This window comes from Lepidochelys kempii, chromosome 2, assembly GCF_965140265.1.
Source record: "Lepidochelys kempii isolate rLepKem1 chromosome 2, rLepKem1.hap2, whole genome shotgun sequence".
Taxonomy (NCBI): Eukaryota; Metazoa; Chordata; order Testudines; family Cheloniidae; genus Lepidochelys; species Lepidochelys kempii.
The window spans coordinates 16,541,049-16,560,567 of NC_133257.1; the positions used below are offsets into that span (position 1 = coordinate 16,541,049).

Below are 19,519 nucleotides of genomic sequence, written 5' to 3' on the forward strand. Positions count from 1 at the left end.
ATCCAGTGAATGTATCCAATGAAGTGAGCTGTAGCTCACGAAAGCTGATGCTCAAATAAATTTGTTGATCTCTAAGCTGCCACAAATACTCCTTTTCTTTTTGTGGACACAGACTAACATGGCTGCTACTCTGAAACTTAAGACAAGTTAGAGGTCTTCAAGTTTCCAGGGCCTGATAAAATGCATCAGAGAATACTCAAGCAGCTGACTAAAGAGATATTTGAGCCATTAGTGATTTATCTTTGAGAAGTCCTGGAAGACAGGAGAGATTCCAGAAGACTGGAAAAGGGAAAATATAGTGCCAATCTATAAAAAGAGAAATAAGGACAACCCAGGGAACTACAGACCAGTCAGCTTAACGTCTGTATCCAGAAAAATAATGTAGCAAATAATTAAGCAATCCATTTACAAACATCTAGAAGATAAGGGGATACATATACAGTCAGCATGGATATGTCAAGAACAAATCGTGTCAAACCAACCTGATAGCTTTTTTTGACAGGGTAACAAGCCTTGTGGACGGGGGGAAGCGGTAGACATGGTATATCTTGACTTTAGTAAACCCTTTGAGACTGTCTCACATGACCTTCTCATAAACAAACTAGGGAAATGCAATCTAGATGGAGCTGCTATAAAGTGGGTGCAAAACTGTTTGGAAAACCATTCCCAGAGTGTAGTTATCAGTGATTCACAGTCATGCTGGAAGGGCATAACAAGTGGGGTCCCACAGGGATCAGTTCTGGGTCCAGTTCGGTTCAATATCTTCATCAGTGATTTAGATAATGGCATAAGAATAAACTTAAAGTTTGCAGACGATATCAAGCTGGAAGGGGTAACAAGTGCTTTGGAGGATAGGATTAAAATTCAAAAAGATCTGGACAAATGGTCTGAAGTAAATAGGATGAAATTCAATCAGGACAAATGCAAAGTACTCCATTTAGGAAGGAACAATCAGTTACACACATACAAAATGGGAAATGACTGCCTAGGAAGGAGTACTGTGGAAAGGGATCTGGGGGTCATAGTGGATCACAAGCTAAATATGAGTCAACAGTGTAACGCTGTTGCAAAAAAAAGCAAACATCATGCTGGGATGTATTAGCAAGAGTGTTGTAAGCAAGACACGAGAAGTAATTCTTCCGCTCTACTCCATGCTGATTAGGCCTCAACTGGAGTATTGTGTCCAGTTCTGGCAGCCACCTTTCAGGAAGGATGTGAACAAATTGGAGAGAGTCCAGAGAAGAGCGACAAAAAATGATTAAAGGTCTAGAATACATGACCGATGAGGGAAGGCTGAAAAAATTGGCTTTGGTTAGTCTGGAAAAGAGAAGACTCAGATGCAACATAACAGCTTTCAAGTACGTAAAAGGTTGTTACAAGGAGAAGGGAGAAAAATTGTTGTTCTTAACCTCTGAGGAAAGGACAAGAAACAATGGGCTTAAACTGCAACAAGGGAGGTTTGGGTGGGACATTAGGAAAAACCACCCTAACAGTTTGGAAGTTAAGCACTGGAATAAACTGCCTAGGGAGGTTGTGGAAGCTCCATCATTGGAGATTTTTTAAGAGCAGGTTAGACAAACACCTGTCAGGAATGGCCTAGATAATACTTAGTCCTGCCATGAGTGCAGGGAACGGGACTAGCTGACCTCTAGAGGTCCCTTCCAGTATTATGATTCTATGATTAAGCCTAAATCCCAGTCTTTAGAGATGAGACTATTAATCCACTGAACCACAGTGTCTGCTAAAATGACTGCCTGCCAAATTCAACTAAGAATAACTTTGCATGGATCCAGCAAACAAGACCAAAAATACTGTGATTGAATCTGCTATTTTAAGACCATTTGCCTTGAAGTCCACACATTGTAACATTTTAGATCCTACATCTTCAAGCTATGGATGCTTGAACAGTTGTTGTCAGTTTGTAAATAGGTATGCCAAAATTCACTACTGGAAAAAGGAAAAGTGTGAATATTCTAACTTTTTTTTCTTGATTGAATAGCTCATATCTCAATATCTCACTGAAGTTCCCAGGTCCAAAATTTGCTGCCTTAGAATTGCTATAGTGTAATCTGAAACCTTACAGTAGTTCCCGCTGTGGGTTTTCAAGCAATAATTAACAAACATTCTACCCAGAGCTGTGCTGACAAATTTTGATGAGTCACATAACATAAGCAAAAGATTTGTCAATAAGAGCCATGTTAACTTCCATTTCATTTGGAAGAATTAATAGAAAAATGATGTCTGCTATATAGAATAAAAACACATGAAGTTCCCTCAAACCCAACAGACTATTATAAATGGAAAATTATAAAATTACCATATATTGATGTTCAATGGTAGAAGTGTTTTTGAATGTATACTTTCCCATCCAGTCACAATTTCTATTTGACTAAATGTTCATTTTTAAATTAATCAGATTGAGTTTAAAATAGATTTACCAAGAGTTCTTTACTACAGCACAAATGGAAAAGACACTATAGAGATGTTTCAGAGTAACAGCCGTGTTAGTCTGTATTCGCAAAAAGAAAAGGAGTACTTGTGGCACCTTAGAGACTAACCAATTTATTTGAGCATGAGCTTTCGTGAGCTACAGCTCAAGCTCATGCTCAAATAAATTGGTTAGTCTCTAAGGTGCCACAAGTACTCCTTTTCTTTTTACTATAGAGATGAAGTTCTGAAATAATGAATAAGCCTGTTTTCCTTAAAAAGAAAAGGAGTACTTGTGGCACCTTAGACTAACAAATTTATTTGAGCAAATAAATGTTAGCCTCTAAGGTGCCACAAGTACTCCTTTTTCTTTTTGCAGATACAGACTAACATGGCTGCTACTCTGAAACCTGTTTTCCTTAAGTTGTTTGCATGAAAACAGTCTACTTCTGCTTGATAACAAACAATTGTTGTTCAAAAACAAAAAATCCTCATTTGGTAGCTTTCAATAATTAACTCAACAGGTTGCAAACATATTTGAAACAGTATTCACTAATCCCAAAAAGGATCACATGACATTTTGATTTAAAAAAAACTAGTGATATAAAATTAACATGGCACACATTAAATGGATTAAAAACTGGCTACCTGAGAGGTCTCAAAATATAACTGTAAATGAGGAGTCATCACTGAGTGGTTGTGTTTCTAATGGGGTCCCACAGGGATCAGTTCTTAGCCCTACACTATTTATCATTTTTATCTATGACCTGGAGGGAAAAAGTCATTACTGATAAAGTTTGCAGACGATACAAACTGAGGGAGTGGTAAATAATTAAGAGGACAGGCCACTGATACAGAGTGATTTGGATCACTTGAGAAACTGGGTTGAAGCAAACAAATACGTGTTTTAATATGACTAAATGTATTCATCTCGGAACAAAGAACCTAGACCATACTTACAGAATGGGGGACTCCATCCTCAGAAGCAGTGACTCAAAAAAATTTGGGGGAGGATGGTGGATAATCAGCTGAACATGAGCTCCATTGTGGCCAAAAGAGCTACTGTAATCCTTGAATGCATGAACAGGGGAATCTCGAGTAGGACTAGAGAGATTTTACTTCTCTATTTGGCACTAGTACGACCACTGCTAAAATACTGTGTCCAGTTCTGGTGCCTACAATTAAAGAAAGATGTTGATAAATTGAAGAGAGCTCAGAGAAGAGTGACGAGAATGATTAAAGGATTAGAAAATATGCCTTAATAATTTCAAAGAGCTCAATCTAGTTAATTTAACAAAGAGAAGTTTAAGGGGTGACTTGATTACAGTCTACAAGTATCTACTGGGGAAAAAATATTTAATGATGAGCTCTTGAACCTAGCAGAGACAGGTATAACATGATCCAATGACTGGAAGTTGAAGCTAGACAAATGCAGGCTGGAAATAAGGTGTAAATTTTTAACAGCGAGAGTAATTAACCTTTGAAACAAATTTACCAAAGTGGATTCTCCATCACTGACAATTTTTAAATCAGGATTTTTTTTAAATAAAAGATATTCTCAGCATTATTTTGGGGAAGTTCTATGGCCTGTGTTATAGAGGAATTCAGACTACATGATAACAATGGTTCCTTCTGGCACTGGAATCTGTACATTTAAAATTATCCAAACTTCACACTGTTTTACAGAACTGGACTACTACGGCTGGATAATGACATATTATTTACTTCTCTCTCTCACGTTCTAACACTTGCATCCCATGTGAATTACAGAAATTGTAAGGTAAAATTGGTAAGGACAAGTTTTAGTTACATGATTTAAATCTTAAACAACGGCTCAAAGTTTGGTTTTTTTCTCCAACCTTAATATTCACATTAAAGTTTCCATATTAACACTTAATTTTCACAGTGTAATAATTAATACAGGGCCTCTTTTTCAACATAGCCATTTGTCCAGTATATGGTATTCTTTCAGTAAGAATAAAACTGAAACTCAAATATAAGACACTGTAGAAATACAAAGTGTTCTACAAACAGTCTCTTCACCCTAGTGAGGTGGAAAGGGGGCTACATTTTACAGATAGGTTGAGTGACTTCCTTAAAGTCACATTTGAAGTCCAAGGAAGATACAGAAATAGACCCAGACTTCCTGAATCCCAGTCCTGTGCACTAAACACAAGCCTGTCCTTCCTTCCTTACCCAAAAGGCATATAACCCTATATCTGTTCCATGGAGAGACCTCCTTCATGGACGAACTTTCACCCCCTCCGTTGTGTTAATTAGCCCAGTACTAAATCCCCCCCACCCCCATACCCCTTCTTCCATTCTAGACCTTCCACCAAACTGACAATCAGGTCTCCCAGTCTGCTAAAACCGAAAGAAAAGACTACAGAACTGCTTCCTGTTTGTTGCTGTCACTCCAAATCTTACAGAAAAAAATCCTTTGGATCTCTACCCTGTGAGGAAATAAAAATCAACCTAGACAATCTAGTCCCTTCAGTCAGTTCTGTTCACAAAAGATAACATTCTTCATCCAATGAAGTGAGCTGTAGCTCATGAAAGCTTATGCTCAAATAAATTTGTTAGTCTCTAAGGTGCCACAAGTACTCCTTTTCATTCTTCTAACAGGCACACGCTGGCAAGCTCTTGCCACCTGGCATCTACTACATAGGCCAACTGTCCCTTTTCTGTGTCTCCTTCACTACACACTTTTCCTGGATTTGCATCCTGTCATTATTTGTACTACTATAGCACACAGAAGTCCTAGTCATGGACCCAGCTCCCCCTGTGATAGGCGCTGTACAAACACAGAACAAAATGATACCCCTGCCCAAGGAGCATACAATCTTAGTATGAGACGAGAGAGGATCTGGACAGACAAGAGAGAGATCAGGAATTAGCAATTTGTTCCTGGGAGAAATAATGGGTCCACAGGATCACAAAACAAGAACAGAAAGGAAGGGGAGGTCACATTAGTTTTATAGCACCCATGTATAAGCCATGTCTCCTATGCCAGAAAGCTTACAGTCTAAGGCCTGATCCTGTAAACATTTTAGTGCCTGCGGAATCTAGTCCTGAATGGACACTGTAACAAACAAAAGCAGAACCAAAAAAAGGACTTTTTAAAAACCTCAAGACCAATGTGTACTTTTTTAAGCATTCCATTTTAAGCAATTTATACACCCATTCCTTTATTTAATTACCTTTACCTATTTGTTTTGTTCTTAATAGTCCTACTAAACCTTCCTCGATGGCTTTTATCTATTACTAAATAGAGTTGAATTTACGACTAATTTAGTTGAGTTTAAAACTAAAGGAATTGTAAGAATTGTATCTGTTCAAAGAACTGCCTTGTGTAACTGTGTATCATACATGTATTTCATAAAAGGTATTCAGTTACAAAGAAACTATCGTGGCTATGTCTACAAAGTGGTAAAACCATGCAAGCAATAAACGAGCTTAAATATGCTCACTGACTTCCTTGTCCAGTGTGGACAAAGCTTCCCTCACCAGTCCCAAACTGACTGTCAGTCACCTAAGCATATAACAGGTTTCAGAGTAACAGCAGTGTTAGTCTGTATTCGCAAAAAGAAAAGGAGTACTTGTGGCACCTTAGAGACTAACCAATTTATTGGAGCATAAGCTTTCGTGAGCTACAGCTCACTTCATCCACAGCATGCATCCGATGAAGTGAGCTGTTGCTCACGGAAGCTTATGCTCCAATAAATTGGTTAGTCTCTAAGGTGCCACAAGTACTCCTTTTCTTTTTGCGAATACAGACTAACACGGCTGTTACTCTGAAACCTGAGTGTTGATAAAATAGAAAGATTTAAATTGAACCCTAGTCTGACATGGTTTTTTGTTCCCTTCAAGAAACAATATTAGACAGAAATGCAGTAGATAAATGACTTGTGCAAGTTATATAATTTTTTAAAGTATGCTCAGTACAATTTCTCAGTATATAGCTGAGATGGATGCATTTTAGTTGGAAAACAGGCAAATTTTAAAGTCAGCAGGGCCCCTTAAGTGACAGCTGAGCAAATTAGGTGTAAAAAAACACATGGACTACTAAAATAAATCGTACCTTGGGGTGAAACTATTTTCACAGAAGGACAAAATTTTCTCTAACAAGCTCCCTGGTTATTGATATAAATTCATTTTTAAAAAAAATGAAAGAACGTACATCTTCTAGTTTCCAGTGTTTTAGTTGCACAATTTTAATATTTATTCCTGTTCCTGTGTATAAAGTTGTTAAATTTTACTTAGTTATATAACTATGTGCTAGAGATATGGTGAACCCTGTTTAGATATTAAATTGAGGCAAATCTGTTTTTAGCTCCTGTACATACTGGCATAGGTCTATCATGACAGTCTATCATCTTTGTCAAATATTCTTAAATGACTGTTAGTTTTACAGCACTATATTGGCAGTCTCAACCTTTTTACATTCTTTGAACATAAAGTACTAATTTTATGGAGAACAATTTATTTCAACTCACCATATCTCTGTAGCACCAACTAAGAAGAGTAATGTACCATGGAATGTGGTTCAAAAATCAGTTCTATTTTCTTTTCGACATACACTGATTATTTCGAAGAAAAGGATTTGTTTGAACAAAGTACTGCTGGTAAAATGTGCTAGTTTGACAGCCCTGGAAATTTAAACCCTCTTCATATAGATACTCAAGCAGTATTTCCTCTGTAGACTATTTAACCCACGGAACTCACTGACATACAATATTATTGAGGGCAACAGGATTAGACATTTGTGAATAAGAACATCCATGGTTATATCAGAAAGAATGAAAATATGCAAGGGATTTTGACCCTTATGACCGATGGCATCAACCACTTACTTACTCATAGGAGTTAAGAATAAACTTTTTCTGAAGCATAGAGCACTAACCACTGACAGGATCAGACAGACTATTGGTCTTATCCACTATAGCAATAAGTCCTTCAAATTGACTGAAACAGTACTTCCAAACAAACCAGATTGTGTTACTAAATTTTGATTAAGTTTGACTTTTCTCTCAGAGTAAACAAATATTGCAAGACTGAGCCCTGGTGTACACTACAGAATTACTTTGGTATAACTGCATTGCTCAGGGGCTGTGAATAATCCACACCCCGAGCAACGTAGTTATACCGATCTAAGCACCGGTGTAGGTGGTGCTAAGTCGGCAGGAGAGCTTCTCCACCTGGCATAGCTACTGCCTCTCGCAGAGGTGTATTAACTAAGCTGACAAGGGAAACTCTCTCCTGTCGGCTTAGAGCCTCTTCATTAAAGCACTAAAAAGGCTGAGGCAGCATTTTAAGCAAGTGTTGATCCGTTCTTCCAATCCTATTTTACTTCCAATCCGAGCTCTAACAGAGTTGGTGTGGCCAAGTCATAACTTTGGTACTTCCATTTCTCCACTGTCAAATGGAGAGTTACCTAAAGTTACCTACCTCAGGTGTACAGTAAGAATTTTAATGCACAAGAAGTTTTATTACTGAACGCTACATCAAGTTTTCAGTTTTAAAATTTGTGAAATCTGCTTACACCTTAAAATTAAAACAAAACTGGCTCCTTGAGTTATTACTGGAGTTACACACAAGTGCACTTGACCATCTTGCATGCAACACTGCATGCCAGAGTATTCTGAATGAGTTTTTCATTTAATACCACAGTTAATAAACATTTTTAGCAGATACAGACTGTCATGATAGACATATGCCAGTACCAAAGAGAACAAACTAATGTCTAGAAAAAGGATCATGACTAGAAATACAAGATAGCCATGCAAGAAAACACAACATTTTCTTTCAATTTGATTTTTTTGGAGGGATGGTTTCCTGAAATTTTATAATTGCTTTAGTTTTTTTTTTTTAAAATAAGGATATTCATCAAATTAGTATATGGACTGATTGGTTTGTATTAACAATTAATGTATCAAACAACTGAAACTAAAGACAGATTACAGTACAGATGGAAGAAATTTGACCTAATTAAGCATTGCATGATGTCTTCCTTACCATTTTTGTAAGTAGTCCAGTGCTTCCAAACGAGCACCGATCTCAAACGTGATCCCTGGACGACTTGGAGGCTTTTTACTCATCTTGATAACTTCTATTTTCTTTTCCCCCTACTTTCAGAGAAAAATATTTTTTATATTACAAAGCAGAAAGCACCGTTAATTAAAAATACAAATAGCATTCCAAATGAATATATTTTAACCACGAAGAGATATAAATCTATTATAAATGATAGCACTTATCACTATAGGATCTAGTAGTGCACTAAAATTGGAAATGTTTAGATTGTTGTGCATAATATAAAAAGTATATACAAATAGTATTCCTTAATCCCCCCCACAAACAGCTACACCATCAACCTGCAATCTATTTAGTTTGAAAAATGAGATACAAATGTGTTCTAATAATATACGTGGCCCTAATTCCCCATCAGCTTTAGTGATGTTATAATCACATTTTCCTAGTTTTAAAATGTTTCCCCCCTGCCCTGTTGCTGTACAAAAGGCCACACAAACAAAAGGGACAAGTGACTGACTATACAGAGGAAAGAATAACTATAGAAACGTACTGGCTAATGAACAACATAAACTGACAAATATTTTTCTGTGTATTTTTTCCTATAAGCTTTCTGTCAATCCTGAATCTAATGTGCAACAATAGCAGGTAAAAAGAAAAGGAGTACGTGTGGCACCTTAGACTAACAAATTTATCTGAACATAAGCTTTCATGAGCTACAGCTCACTTCATCGGATGCATGCAGTGGAAAATACAGCAGGGAGATTTTATATACACAGAGAACATGAAACAATGGGTGTTACCTGATCACTCTGTGTGTATGGTAAGGTGAGCTTTACCAGCAGGAGAGGAAAAAACCTTTTGTAGTGAAAATCAAGGTGGGCCATTTCCAGCAGTTGACAAGAACATGTGAGGAACAGGAAGGGGGGAAACAAACATGGAGAAATAGTTTTACTTTGTGTAAAGACACATCCACTCCCAGTCTTTATTCAAGCCTAAATTAATGGTGTCCAGTTTGCAAATTAATTCCAATTCAGTAGTCTCATGTTGGAGTCTTTTTTTTTTTTTTGAAGTTTTTCGTTGAAGAATTGCCACTTTTAGGTCTGTAATCGAGTGACCAGAGAGACTGAAGTGTTCTCCGACTTGTTTTTGAACGTTACAGTGTTAATTCTTGACGTCTGATTTGTTTCCATTTATTCTTTTACGTAGAGACTGTCCGGTTTGGCCAATGTACATGGCAGAGGGGCATTGCTGGCACACGATGGCATATATCATTGGCCAAACCGGACAGTCTCTACGTAAAAGAATAAATGGAAACAAATCAGACGTCAAGAATTAACACTGTAACATTCAAAAACCAGTCGGAGAACACTTCAGTCTCTCTGGTCACTCGATTACAGACCTAAACGTGGCAATTCCTCAACGAAAAAACTTCAAAAAAAGACTCAAACATGAGACTACTGAATTGGAATTAATTTGCAAACTGGACACCATTAATTTAGGCTTGAATAAAGACTGGGAGTGGATGTGTCTTTACACAAAGTGAAACTATTTCTCCATGTTTGTTTCCCCCCTTCCTGTTCCTCACATGTTCTTGTCAACTGCTGGAAATGGCCCACCTTGATTTTCACTACAAAAGGTTTTTTCCTCTCCTGCTGGTAAAGCTCACCTTACCTGATCACTCTCAGTGTGTATGGTAACACCCATTGTTTCATGTTCTGTGTGTATAAAATCTCCCCACTGTATTTTCCACAGTATGCATCCAATGAAGTGAGCTGTAGCTCACAAAAGCTTATGCTCAAATAAATTGGTTAGTCTCTAAGGTGCCACAAGTCCTCCTTTTCTTTTTGCGGATACAGACTAACACGGCTGTAACTCTGATAGCGGGCAAGAGCATTTCATCCAAAAGGACCAGTTTTAAGTTGACAATGTCACTATTTAAAGTCATATGGTGCATAAAGGGCCCCCTTAAGGGCCTTGGTCTGGTCTGTGTCCTTCTGGGTTCAGGGGTGCTGGAGCAAGAGCTCCAGGAGTTGGGCCATTCCGTTTATCTGGGTTGGGGAGGATGTAAGGGATCCCTCAAGCCCTGGTCTGTGTGGGTGACTTTCTGTGGGGGAGGGCGTGTGCAGAAAAACACCCAGCCCCTGGGCCCGTGTGCCTGTCTGGGTTGGGGAAAGGTGAGCTGTAGGGGATGCCCCAGGCCCCGGACCCATCTGTTTCTGTCGGGGGTGGGTGGGGGTGGAGGATCCCCTGGGCCGCTCCGTCTCTGGAGGGGAGCCGCCGGGCCGCTCCGGGTCCCGGGGGGAGCAGAAGGAGCCCCCAGACATCAGCCACCTCTGGGGCACAGGGAGGTTTAAAACCCCCGGCCTCGGCCCCGCAGAGGATGCTCCCCAGGGACCGGCCCCGAGGAAGCCTCAGGCCACGGTTCTGCCTGCGCCGGTGCAGGAGAGGCGGGAGACACCCAGGGCCCGGGCTCGGCTCGGGGGGGAGAGGCCCGGGAGCCCGGCCCGTACCCCGCAGCCCCGGACTCCTTACCGCCTTCTCCGCTTCTCGGGACAGCAGCTGGGCCTGTGGCGGCCCCGAGCCCGATCCCGGCCCGGAGCCCGAGCCACAGCCCCAGCCGGCTCCGCAGGCCGCGGCGCCTCCCGCTCCGACCGGGGACGGTGGGCGAGCAGCTCGGCGCGGCGGGGTGCAGCTCCCTCAGAGCCCCATCGTCCCCTCCGCCTGCGCCCCGCCCCTCGCGCCCCAGCGCCCAGCCGTGCCGTCACCTCCCTGCGACAGCCCGAGGCGGGGCAGGGCGCCGCCATCACCCCCTCACGTGACCAGGGAGCAGCGGCGCGACAGCCGCTTTACGGCGGGGCGGGACGAAGGAGCTGGAACAGCGGGGGAGCGGGCGCGAGGGTGAAGGGGGGGGCTCGCCTCGGTGCTGTGTGGGGCGGGGTGTAAGTCAGTGTTATGGGGAGGGGGCGGTTTGGGGTATAAGTTAGTAGGGGGATGAGGTCAGTGTTATGGGAGGGGGCGGTTTGGGGTATAAGTTAGTAGGGGGATGAGGTCAGTGTTATGGGGAGGGGGCGGTTTGGGGTATAAGGTAGCAGTAGGGGGATGAGGTCAGTGTTATGGGGAGGGAGTGGTTTGGGGTTGAAGGTAGCAGTAGGGAGATGAGGTCAGTGTTATGGGGAGGGAGTGGTTTGGGGTTTAAGAGAGCTGTGAGGGGATGAGGTCAGTGTTATGGGAGGGGGCGGTTTGGGGTATAAGGTAGCAGTAGGGGGATGAGGTCAGTGTTATGGGGAGGGAGTGGTTTGGGGTTGAAGGTAGCAGTAGGGAGATGAGGTCAGTGTTATGGGGAGGGAGTGGTTTGGGGTTTAAGAGAGCTGTGAGGGGATGAGGTCAGTGTTATGGGAGGGGGCGGTTTGGGGTATAAGTTAGTAGGGGGATGAGGTCAGTGTTATGGGGAGGGGGCGGTTTGGGGAATAAGTTAGTAGGGGGATGAGGTCAGTGTTATGGGGAGGGGGCGGTTTGGGGAATAAGTTAGTAGGGGGATGAGGTCAGTGTTATGGGGAGGGGGCGGTTTGGGGAATAAGTTAGTAGGGGGATGAGGTCAGTGTTATGGGGAGGGGGCGGTTTGAGGTTGAAGGTAGCAGTAGGGGGATGAGGTCAGTGTTATGGGGAGCCGGCGGTTTGGGGTATAAGTTAGTAGTAGGGGGGATGAGGTCAGTGTTATGGGGAGGGGGCGGTTTGGGGTATAAGGTAGCAGTAGGGGGATGAGGTCAGTGTTATGGGGAGGGAGTGGTTTGGGGTATAAGGTAGCAGTAGGGGGATGAGGTCAGTGTTATGGGGAGGGGGCGGTTTGGGGTATAAGGTAGCAGTAGGGAGATGAGGTCAGTGTTATGGGGAGGGAGTGGTTTGGGGTATAAGGTAGCAGTAGGGGGATGAGGTCAGTGTTATGGGGAGGGAGTGGTTTGGGGTATAAGGTAGCAGTAGGGGGATGAGGTCAGTGTTATGGGGAGGGGGCGGTTTGGGGTTGAAGGTAGCAGTAGGGAGATGAGGTCAGTGTTATGGGGAGGGAGTGGTTTGGGGTTTAAGAGAGCTGTGAGGGGATGAGGTCAGTGTTATGGGAGGGGGCGGTTTGGGGAATAAGTTAGTAGGGGGATGAGGTCAGTGTTATGGGGAGGGGGCGGTTTGGGGAATAAGTTAGTAGGGGGATGAGGTCAGTGTTATGGGGAGGGGGCGGTTTGGGGTATAAGGTAGCAGTAGGGGGATGAGGTCAGTGTTATGGGGAGGGGGCGGTTTGGGGTATAAGTTAGCAGTATGGGGATGAGGTCAGTGTTATGGGGAGGGGGCGGTTTGGGGAATAAGTTAGTAGGGGGATGAGGTCAGTGTTATGGGGAGGGGGCGGTTTGAGGTTGAAGGTAGCAGTAGGGGGATGAGGTCAGTGTTATGGGGAGCCGGCGGTTTGGGGTATAAGGTAGCAGTAGGGAGATGAGGTCAGTGTTATGGGGAGGGAGTGGTTTGGGGTATAAGGTAGCAGTAGGGGGATGAGGTCAGTGTTATGGGGAGGGAGTGGTTTGGGGTTGAAGGTAGCAGTAGGGAGATGAGGTCAGTGTTATGGGGAGGGAGTGGTTTGGGGTTTAAGAGAGCTGTGAGGGGATGAGGTCAGTGTTATGGGAGGGGGCGGTTTGGGGTATAAGGTAGCAGTAGGGGGATGAGGTCAGTGTTATGGGGAGGGAGTGGTTTGGGGTTGAAGGTAGCAGTAGGGAGATGAGGTCAGTGTTATGGGGAGGGAGTGGTTTGGGGTTTAAGAGAGCTGTGAGGGGATGAGGTCAGTGTTATGGGAGGGGGCGGTTTGGGGTATAAGTTAGTAGTAGGGGGGATGAGGTCAGTGTTATGGGGAGGGGGCGGTTTGGGGTATAAGTTAGCAGTATGGGGATGAAGTCAGTGTTAGGAGGAGGGGGTGGTTTGGGGTATAAGTTAGTAGTAGGGGGATGAGGTCAGTGTTATGGGGAGGGGGCAGTTTGGGGTATAAGTTAGTTGTAGGGGGATGAGGTCACTTATGATGGTGGAGTGGGAGGAGGGGTGGTTTGGGGGTACAAGTTAGCTGTGGGGGGATGAGGGTCAGTGTTATGGGGGTGGAGCAGGTAATGGCTGGGATGAGTAAGGAGAGAAATATTTATTAGTGGGGTGAGAGTCAGTGTTGTGAGGAGGTAGAGAGAAGTGAGCTATTAGCCCTGGCTTTTTGAGTAAAGGAAGGTAAAGTGTTGCCATTGGTAGGAGAGGTTAGGGATTAAGCTTGTTGAAATCTTTTGCTGGAGAGAGAGTGAGGGCGGGGTGCATGCAGTAGTGGTGCTAAGCTTACACAGACTAAGGCCTGGTCTACACTGACGGGGTGGGGGCGGAATCAATCTAAATTATGCAACTTCAGCTACGTGAATAACGTAGCTAAAGTTGACATACTTAGATCCACTTACTGCGACACTAAGTCGACAGCTGACACTCACCCGTCGACTCCACCTGCACCTCTTGTCCTGGTGGAGTACCGGAGTCGACGGGAGAGCGCTCGGCGGTTGATTTATTGTGTCTAGATGGACGCAATAAATCGACCCCCGCCGGATCGATCGCTGCCCATCGATCCAGCAGGTAATGTAGACAAGCCCTAAGCAGTTATGGTCATGGGGGTCCTGATTTAGTATTACCCCCAAAATACCACTAATCTTATTTAACATGGAGTTTTTAACAAGTGTATTAGTATGTGTTCGTATATTGTTTGGTTTGTGGAAATAAAAAATACTTATTGCATTGTGGGGGGTGAGGGGTAAAGAGCGCACCTCCAGTGGGCCAGCACTGCCTCTGGGTACATGGTCTGTCCTTGGGGACTGGTATTTTTTTCTGTGAAACATCATGTTTTATTGGTATCTGTTTCAAAGGACTCCACCCCCATGAAGTACTTTGAGGTACTGGGTATTTGATTTCTCTCCCACTTCCCTGCCCTGCCCCCCCTTCCTTGGGGAAAGGAAGAGAAAAATGGAGGAGGGAGAAGTGCAAAAAAAAAAAAAACCTTTCAAAGCTAATTTTTTAAAATAATACTTGTGAAAAATGTGGACTGAACAGAAAATTGCACCTTGTAGAAATCTGCGGAATGAAAGTGATTTGTAATTTTTTTCATAAAAGTACTTTACGATTTTTGACCAGTCTTAGCTCAGAGGGGGCTGGGTGTTGTGTTGGGATCGTTGAATAGCAGTGTTAGAATGGCATGTATGTGAGAAGGTAGCTTCAGTGTTTAGAGGAAGGGATGCTTATGGTACGAATGGAGGTGAGGAAGGTGCTGGGGGAAGGGGGTCAGGGTTTAATGTTCTTGGGTCATTGATGAAGAGGGGAGCAGGGAAAAACTCAGGGTTTTGTACTCTTGGTGTCTGTGGGGTTAGGTTTGCATGAGATGAGGAAGGGGCTGGGGATCAGTTTAGGGTTTAATGTTGTGAGGGACACTGGAGGAGTGAATTGTTGCTTGGCTCACAGCAGGTTATAGCAGGTTTACAATAGTAGGATGACGGCTAGTAATGGGAGTTTTATAGATGCTGAACTCAGGCGAAGAAAAGGCACAACATTATTGTAGGTGCTGCTGTCATCTCCTTGGAAATAGCAGTAGGAGAAAGCCTGACGTGTTTAATCTGATACTGATATGGCAATTTTCATTCCTAAACAAATCTACACGGACACACCCCCAGAGCCCTGACCAGGGGTATTCTATCTGCTACCCAAGATCCATAAACCTGGAAACCCTGGACACCCCATCATCTCAGGCATCGGCACTCTTACAGCAGGATTATCTGGCTATTTGGACTCTCTCCTCAGACCCTAAGCTACCAGCACTCGTAGCTATCTTCGAGACACCACCGACTCTCTCTGAGGAAACTACAATGCAGTAGTAATCTTCCTGAAAACACCATCCTGGCCACTGTGGATGTAGAAGCTCTTTATACCAATATTCCACATGAGGATGGACTACAAGCTGTCAAGAGCAGTATCCATGATGAGGCCATGGCACACCTGGTGGTTGAGCTTTGTGACTTTGTCCTTACCCACAACCGTTTCAGATTTGGGGACAACATATACCTTCAAGTCAGTGGCACTGCTATGGGTACCCGCATGGCCCCACAATATACCAGCATATTTATGGCTGACTTAAAACAACGCTTCCTCAGCTCTTGTCCCCTAGCGCCCCTCCTCTACTTGCGCTACATTAATGACATCATCATATGGACCCACGGGAAAGAGGCCCTTGAAGAATTCTTCCTGGATTTATCTAGTGTGTTAAGCTCAGTTTGCGGTTTTGTTTATTTACTAAGGTAATCCATTTTGATCAATTTGCTATCACTTATAATCACTTAACATCTATTTTTTGTAGTTAATAAATTTGTTTTTGTTTTGTCTAAAACCAGTGTGTGGAAATAACTTGGGGCAGAAAGCTGTTGAAAATCTCTCTCCACATTGAGGGAGGGGGTAAATTTTATGAGCTTACACTGTACAGTTCCCTGTGCAGCACAAGACGATATAATTTTGGGTTTACCCTCCAAAGGGAGGTGTGCGCCTTAGCAACTGGGAGGTGCCTTAGCTGAGCCTTACCATGCAGAGCTGATCTCAGCAGCTGGGTGTGTCCCTATCGGTGTGTATGCTGGTGAAAGAGCAAGCTTGGAGAGTGTGGCAACTTATCACAGCACCACAGTGTGAAAGGAAGCCGAGGCTGGTGGGTTAGGTGGGCTCAGTGGTACCCTGGTTCCAACTGGCACCCTGGGGAGAACCCATCACACCCTATATTATCAAATATTTGTTCCTCATGTAGGCACTTATAGACTGTAATCAAATCACCCCTTTTGTTTAAGTGAGATTTGGCCAGATGATCCCAACAGATGAATGACTCCCCATGCTGCAGAGGAAGGTGAAAAATTCCTAAGGGCCCAACCAATCTGACCTGGGGAGAAAATCCTTCCCAACCCCAAGTCAGGTGACCAGTAAGACCTTCCGCATGTGAACAAGGCACACCAGTCAGGCATCTAGAAAGAGGATTCTTTGTACCAGTTCAGAGCACCATCCACCCTCTTAGGTGCCCTGTGGCCAATCTTTGATGCTTCATAAGAAGATGGGAGAAACAAAACAAAACAGACTATATCTAGCTAGTTGTGCAGTGAAGGAAAAATTCCTTCCTGACCGCTGCTGGTGACCAGCTAAAACCCTGAAGCATGAGATTAGATTAGTCATCTTTATGCAGAGTTGCAGATGTTAGCATATTGAGTGCTGTGTAGGCAAACCCATGAAAGAAGGGGTTGAATGGGAATCATAGATTCACAGATTCCAAGGCCAGAATGGACGACCAGAACCATCCAGCATGAGCTCCCCCACACAGTCTGCAGAATTGTACAAGTGCTTCCAGACCAAGTCTGGAATTGTTCAGCTATGTAATTGAGATGGAAAACTCTGAACAATTTAACTAGTCTGTCTCTTTTATACCCGATAAAGATCTAGTGATACATACATTATAAATCAATCTTGTTGAGTAAGCATTACAAAATTTTCATGAGAACTACAGGTTTAAGGCTTGAGAAAGTATTAATGAAAATTATCAATTTAGATTAGAGTTTTTATATCAGGGAAGAAATTATTAGATGACAATAAGTCTAGTTGAAGACAAACAATGAACAAGAGCTGTCAAGTTTAAACAGTCAGGAGGTCTTTGATAGAGTAGAGTGGGGTTTTTCTTTCTAACAAAGTTGAAAAAAATCAGATTTGGATTTTTTTTAAACATTTTCTTCATATAGTTGCATACACACAATTATTAAAATCAGAGCCAATATGATGTTCCTAAACTCCAATTAAAAGTTGGTTTTATACAGTTGCAGACTCTTTTCAAAAGCAAATATAAATGGCAAAAATCCAGACAACAGGGACACTGAATAACCAAAGCATCTCAAAGACTATGAAATGGAGCTGTCAGCTTGATATTTAATAATTCTAAAAGAGAAGCTGAAAGGAGTTTCAACTTCCTCTGTCATTGAGTCCAGTTCTGGGGCCAATTTCTGTGATGTTCCAGTTCTACTTTCCAATATTTCAAGATATTTTTAATTTCCTGATGCAGTGTGACAGCTCTGTACAAATTACAGGGGAAAGAGCTAGATCCACAAAAGTATTTAGCTTGTTAGCTGTGGGGTGGCGTTAGCACTTAAGCGGGTTAACTAGTAGGCCTGCTAGTGGTAACTTTGGCACCTATGGGGTTAGATGGCAGCTGAGCAATTGTTTTGATAATGTCCCTAAAGAAGCAGTTAGGTGCCTAAGTACCTTTGTGGGTCTAGCTCTAAGGGCTTGCTTCAACATCCATCGAAGTCAATAGAAAATCTCTCACTGAGTTCCGTGGGCTTTGGATCAGGCCCTATTTGACTTTGCAGGGAAGAAGGGCTATACAGCGAAACTAACTATGCACAAAGCACAATATATACACAAAAACAACAAGGAGTCTGGTGGCGCCTTAAAGACTAACATTTATTTGGGCATAAGCTCTCATGAGTAAAACACAACTTCAGATGCATGGAGTGAAAATTACAGATGCAGGCATTATATAATGACACATGAAGGGAAGGGAGTTACCTCACAAGTGGAGAATCAGTGTCCACAGGGCCAATTCGATCAGCGTGGATGTAGTCCACTTCCAATAATAGATGAGGAGGTGTCAATTCCAGGAGAGGCAAAGCTGCTTCTGTAATGAGCTAGCCACTCCCAGTCCCTATTCAAGCCCTATTCAAGTGTTAAATTTGCAAATGAATTTTAGTTCTGCTGTTTCTCTTTGAAGTCTGTTTCTGAAGTTTTTTTATTCAAGTATAGCTACTTTTAAATCAGTTATAGAATGTCCAGGAAGATTGAAGTGTTCTCCCACTGGCTTTTGTATGTTACCATTCCTGATGTCCGATTTGTGTCCATTTATTCTTTTACGTAGGGACTCTCCAGTTTGGCCAATGTACATGGCAGAGGGGCATTGCTGGCACATGATGGCATATATCACATTAGTAGACGTGCAGATGAATGAGCCTCTGATGGTGTGGCTGATGTGGTTGGGTCCTCTGATGGTGTCGCTAGAGTAGATACAGGGACAGAGTAGGCAACAAAGTTTGCCACAGGGATTGGTTCCTGTGTTAGTGTTTCTGTGGTGTGGTGTGTAGTTGCTGGTGAGTATTAGGTTCAGGTTGGAGGGCTCTCTGTAAGCAAGGACTGGCCTGTCTCTCAAGATCTGTGAGAGTGAGGGATCGTTTTCCAGGATAGATTGTAGACAGGGAAGGCTCTGCCAATTTTGCTGCCCCAAGCAGCTGCCACCAAATTGCCGCCGTGCCCGGAAGAGCGGCAGAGCTGCCGCCCAAAAGTTGCCGTGGCAGGAAAAGCGGCGGAACTGCCGCCGAATTGCCGCTGCGGAACACAGACTGCTGCCCCATTCTGAATGCCACCCCAAGCTCCTGCTTGGAAAGCTGGTGCCTGGAGCTGGCCCTGGTTGTAGATCGTTGATAATGTGCTGGAGAGGTTTTAACTGGGGGCTTTATGTGATGGCCAGTGGTGTTCTGTTGTTTTCCTTGTGGGGCCTGTCCTGTAGTAGGTGATTTCTGGGTACCCGTCTCGCTCTGTCAATCTGTTTCCTCACTTCCCCAGGTGGAGGAGTTTCTGTGTCGAGACAGGGTAACTTGGTAAAGCGAGTGATAGGCAGCTGACATTACAAGGGGGACATAGTTATGGCTGCCGTGCATGGACTCTGGTGTACAGCTCTTTTGGCAACAATAAAGTGTGTGTCTGTGGGAGGAGTACAGGATATGTACTATTAGGTTTCATTTTCTTGCTTTTGTGGTTTTGTGTCAGATATGCTATGTGTGTAGAGCCTTGCTACTGCTTCATAACAAAGCTTTTTGCATACTGATTTCCTTTTTTTTTATTGTTTAAACGAAGAGTGGGCCTTTCAAGTATGAGGTGGCTTGGGGGCAAACTGAGGAGTAAAAATGCAGCTGTACATAAACCTTCTTCTATTCTGTGTATCTGCTCA

General features: G+C 43.1%; 2 protein-coding genes across 21 annotated transcripts in view; one reads left to right on the top strand and one right to left on the bottom strand.

Moving 5' to 3' along the window:
• PHF20L1 (PHD finger protein 20 like 1) overlaps positions 1-11,217 on the bottom strand; it is an 82,455-nt gene extending 71,238 nt beyond the window's left edge. For 7 of the 15 annotated variants that reach the window (XM_073330096.1, XM_073330095.1, XM_073330093.1 and 4 more), the window contains exons 1-2: positions 10,993-11,215; positions 8,443-8,555 (exon numbers count right to left, since the gene is read on the bottom strand). In XM_073330096.1, the coding sequence (XP_073186197.1) occupies positions 8,443-8,525 (83 nt within the window). In that variant the 5' untranslated portion in view covers positions 8,526-8,555; positions 10,993-11,215. Of the gene's footprint in view, positions 1-8,442; positions 8,556-10,992 lie in introns of all 15 variants that reach the window. The other 8 variants (XM_073330088.1, XM_073330087.1, XM_073330085.1 and 5 more) reach the window with 4 other exon arrangements.
• A 2,355-nt stretch (positions 11,218-13,572) lies between these two features.
• The window catches only part of TMEM71 (transmembrane protein 71), a 40,514-nt gene continuing 34,567 nt past the window's right edge, over positions 13,573-19,519 (top strand). For 3 of the 6 annotated variants that reach the window (XM_073330080.1, XM_073330081.1, XM_073330082.1), the window contains exon 1: positions 13,573-15,797. The gene's annotated coding sequence lies outside the window, so the exon portion shown is untranslated. The remainder of the gene's footprint in view (positions 15,798-19,519) is intronic. The other 3 variants (XM_073330078.1, XM_073330075.1, XM_073330076.1) reach the window with 3 other exon arrangements.